Raw genomic sequence first — 4,219 nt, forward strand, 5'->3', positions numbered from 1 at the left:
TATAATTCGAATTCGATTCACTTGATAAGTATTTGATGTAATTATTTGAGAACTGAGGACTTTTGTCTTTTTCGGGGAATGATACCCTTACTTGAGATTTGTAATGTATCTTATCTCGTTCTAAGTTTGAAAAATGTTATTTCGTTTATTCTTGAGGTTGTACCCTATGTTATTGGATGTGAGTGATATATTTTAATTGAGAACTGTAGTGAATCTCGGCGAGAGTTGGGCAGGTTGTCCGCCGAACCCTTTGGTTCGCCTTAGGGGGAGGTGGGGCTGTCACAAACTATAGACCCATATAATTAGGTCTAAAGAGGTTAGAAAATAATAATCAGAGTAAATGGCCAAAAAAATATTTAAATAAGCTCGAAATGGATTTTAAAATAATAAATTTTTAGGAGTCATCACATCCTCTCACCCTTAAGAAAATTTCATCCTCGAAATTTACCTTGATTGATGAACAGGTCTGGATACATTTCTCGGATTGATTTTTCGACTTCCCAAGTCGCTTCTTCTAGACCGTAGTTCTTCCAGAGAACTTTTACTAGGGGTATCTGTTTATTTCTCAACTCCTTCACTTTCCTATCCAGAAGCTTCACCGGTTTCTCCTCATAGGTCAAGACTTCATCAATATCAATACTTTCCGGTTGCAAAATGTGAGAGGGGTCTAAATGATACTTTTTAAGCATGAGCACATGAAACACATTATGAATTCGAGATAGTTTCGACAGCAATTCCAACTTGTACGCTACCTGTCCCACGCGCTGGATAACCTTATAAGGCTCTACAAACCTCGGTTGTAGTTTCTTTCCTTTCCCAGTCATCAAACTTGCTTTCAGATGTGTAATCTTAAGAAAGACTAGATCTCCAACCGCAAATTCCAAATCTTTTCTCCGATTATCTGCATAACTCTTTTGAGCGCTCTGTGCGGTTTGGATTCTCTAACGTACCAACTTTAGCTTTTCATTAGTTTTCTCAATCCAAGACACTGTAGTCGGATCTAAGATCTTCCGTTCACCTATTTCATCCCAACAAATCGGAGACCTACATTTCCGACCATAAAGCGCTTCATATGGAACCATTTGTATAGAGGAGTGGAAACTATTATTGTAGGCAAATTTTACCAAAGTCAAAAACTTACTCCAATTTTTTTCAAAATCCAGAACACAAGTTCTCAACATATCCTCAAGAGTTTGGATTGTCCTCTCAGACTGTCCATCGGTCTGAGAATGATAAGTGGTACTGAAATTCAATTTAGTCCCTAACACCTCTTGCATCTTTTGCCAGAATCTTGATACGAATCTCAGGTCTATATCAGACACAATACTCACGGGAATTCCATGTAACCTGATAATTTCATCTAGATATAGCTTAGCTAACTTTTCCAATGGGTACTTCATGTTAATCGGCAGAAAGTGAGCCGATTTGATCAGTCTATCAACTATCACCCAAATAGCATCATGGTCTCTTTGTGTCCTTGGTAATCCTGATACAAAATTCATGGTGATATTTTCCCATTTCCATTCTAGTATCTCCAAAGGTTGTAAAAGTTCCGATAGTTTCTGATGTTCAGCCTTAACCTGTTGACAAATGAAACAAGTCTGAACAAATTGGGCAATTTCTCTCTTCATATTCTCCCACCAATACAGATTCTTCAAGTCTTGGTGTATTTTATTCCCTCCAGGGTGTACCGTGAACTTCGATCGGTGTGTCTCTTCTAGAATCTCTTTCTTAAGCTCCTCATCGTTCGGCACCACTATCCGATTCTAAAACTTCAAAATACCATTTGATCCCAGGTTAAAATCTGACTTTTCTTTTTTTTCACCTTTTTCCAACCATTTCTGTACTTCAGTGTCCTTTTCTTGAGATCCCTTGATATGTTTCAACAAAGTAGAATTCATTATAATATTTCTCAAAATTACTTTTTTCGGTTCCAGTCGAGACTTCCAATAACTAACTTCTTCCAACAAGTGTAGTTCCTTGATCATCAATCCAGCCATTTGCACTTGACGATTCAAAGTATCGGCCACTACATTGGCCTTTTCTGGATGGTACTTTATAGTGCAATATAATTCTCCAGAAATTCTATCCATCTACGTTGCCTCAAATTTAGATCTCTCTGAGAAAACAGATACTTAAGCCTTTTGTGGTCAGTAAAAACCTCAAATGTCACTCCATTTCTTTAAAGCGAATACCACTGCTGCCAATTCCAAATCATGGGTCGGGTAATTCTCCTCATGCGGTTTCAATTTCCTAAAGACATGTGCTATCACCTTGTCATTTTGTATCAAAACACATCCCAGTCCTTCCTTAGAGGCATCTATGTAAACTACAAAACTATCCTTTCCATTGAGTAGAGCTAACACTAGGGCTTTGGTTAAACGTCTTTTCAATTCCTGGAAACTTTTTTCGCACTTAGGATTCCAAATAAACTTCCCACTCTTCTTAGTCAACTCGGTCATTGGTCCAGCAATTTTAGAAAAATTTTGGATAAATCTCCGGTAATACCCTGCTAATCCAATAAAATTTCGAAGCTCAGTAGGGTTTTCCGGTCGTTTCCATTTCGAAACAGTTTCAACTTTAATTGGATCCACTTTAATCACATCCTTAGAAATTATGTATCCCAAGAAAGTCACTATTTTTAACCAAAACTCACATTTGCTAAACTTAGCATATAACTAGTGTTCCCTCAAGGTTTGTAAAATAATTTTCAAGTGTTTCTCATAATCTTTCATATTCTTAGAATACACTATAATGCCATCAATGAAAACCACCATAAATTGATCTAGATAAGATTTAAAAACCCTATGCATTAAATCTATGAAAGCTGCAGGAGCATTAGTTAACCCAAATGGCATCACGGCAAATTCAAAGTGTCCATATCTCGAGTTAAAGGCAATCTTGGGTATATCCTTCTCCAAAATCCTCAATTGATAATAACCCTATCTCAAATCCAATTTCGAGAATACTACCGCCCCTTGCAATTGGTCAAACAATTCATTAATGTGGGGCAACGGGTATTTATTCTTAATTGTGACATCATTCAAGCCTCTATAGTTTATACATAGCCTCAAACTCCCATCCTTTTTCTTCATGAACAAAACCGGGCCTCCCCACTGAGAATCACTTTCTTTTATAAAACCCCTTTCCAACAAGTCCTGTAGTTGCAATTTCAACTCCTTCAATTCCATTGGTGCCATCCGATGTGGTGTCTTAGAGATACGCGCTACTCTGGGAGTTACATCAATCTTAAAAGTTATTTCCCGTTCTGGGGGTAAAGACTCTAACTCTTCAGGAAATACATCTGGAAAGTCTTTCACTACCGGCATGTCTTCCAAATTCACCTTATCACTAGGAGTGTTAATAAGGAAAGCCAAATACCCTTGAACTTCTTTACTTAATAATTTTCTAACCAGAATCCCTAAGATAAGTGCAGACGAAACCAATTTACCTCTTACATCCAGTTTCAGGGTTGCCTCCCCTAGAATGCACAATTCTACAATCTTTGTTCGACAGTTCAACTGGACATTATAACGGGCTAGCCAATCCATTCCTAAAATCACATCATATCCCTTAATTGCCAAATTTATCAAGTCGGCCATTAATTTCCGCTTCCTAACATAGACTTCACAGTCTCTATACACCAGGTTAGCAATTAAACTTTGATTTTCAGTAGGTGTTTTAACTTCCAATTCATACGGTAAATTAATTGGTTTCAAGTCTATTCCACTCATGAAGTTAGGGTTTACAAAAGAATATGTTGCATCCGCATCAATTAAACTCTAGCTAAACGATGAAAGATTGGAATTGTACCTTCAACCACTTCAGTCGCTTCAGGAATTTGTTGATAATTCAACGCATAAACCCTAGCCGGTATTTTCGGTCGACCTCCTCCGGCACTGGTCTGCTTAGAGGTTGACTTTTCTGATCTCTGAGTATTACCTCCTATTTTTGGCGATTTTGGATAATTCGCAACCTAATGTTCTGCAGTACCACAAAATAAACACTTCCCCAACTTTCTCCAGTAGTCATTCTTGGAATGGTTGGATTTACCACAAAATTCACAAATAACTTGAGGGGTCACCGCCGAACTAGAAGATGGCGCTCTCCTAGCTTGGGTCAGTCCACTACGCCCTCCTCTAGCTAAAACTCCCCTCGAGACTCCAGCAGTTCTTGTTCCTCTCATTCATCTTTCTATTTTGAAAGGCTGTGTGTTCTT

General features: G+C 38.0%; 1 protein-coding gene across 1 annotated transcript; it reads right to left on the minus strand.

Moving 5' to 3' along the window:
- Positions 1 to 431: 431 nt before the first annotated feature.
- LOC140015900 (uncharacterized) lies at positions 432 to 3,551 on the minus strand. The gene is made up of 3 exons (XM_072068733.1): positions 3,105 to 3,551; positions 1,332 to 1,580; positions 432 to 677 (listed from the first exon to the last, which is right to left on the minus strand). The coding sequence occupies exons 1-3, from the start codon at positions 3,549 to 3,551 to the stop codon at positions 432 to 434; spliced, it is 942 nt and encodes a 313-aa protein (XP_071924834.1).
- Positions 3,552 to 4,219: the final 668 nt, after the last annotated feature.

Source organism: Coffea arabica, chromosome 10c, assembly GCF_036785885.1.
Source record: "Coffea arabica cultivar ET-39 chromosome 10c, Coffea Arabica ET-39 HiFi, whole genome shotgun sequence".
NCBI lineage: Eukaryota > Viridiplantae > Streptophyta > Magnoliopsida > Gentianales > Rubiaceae > Coffea > Coffea arabica.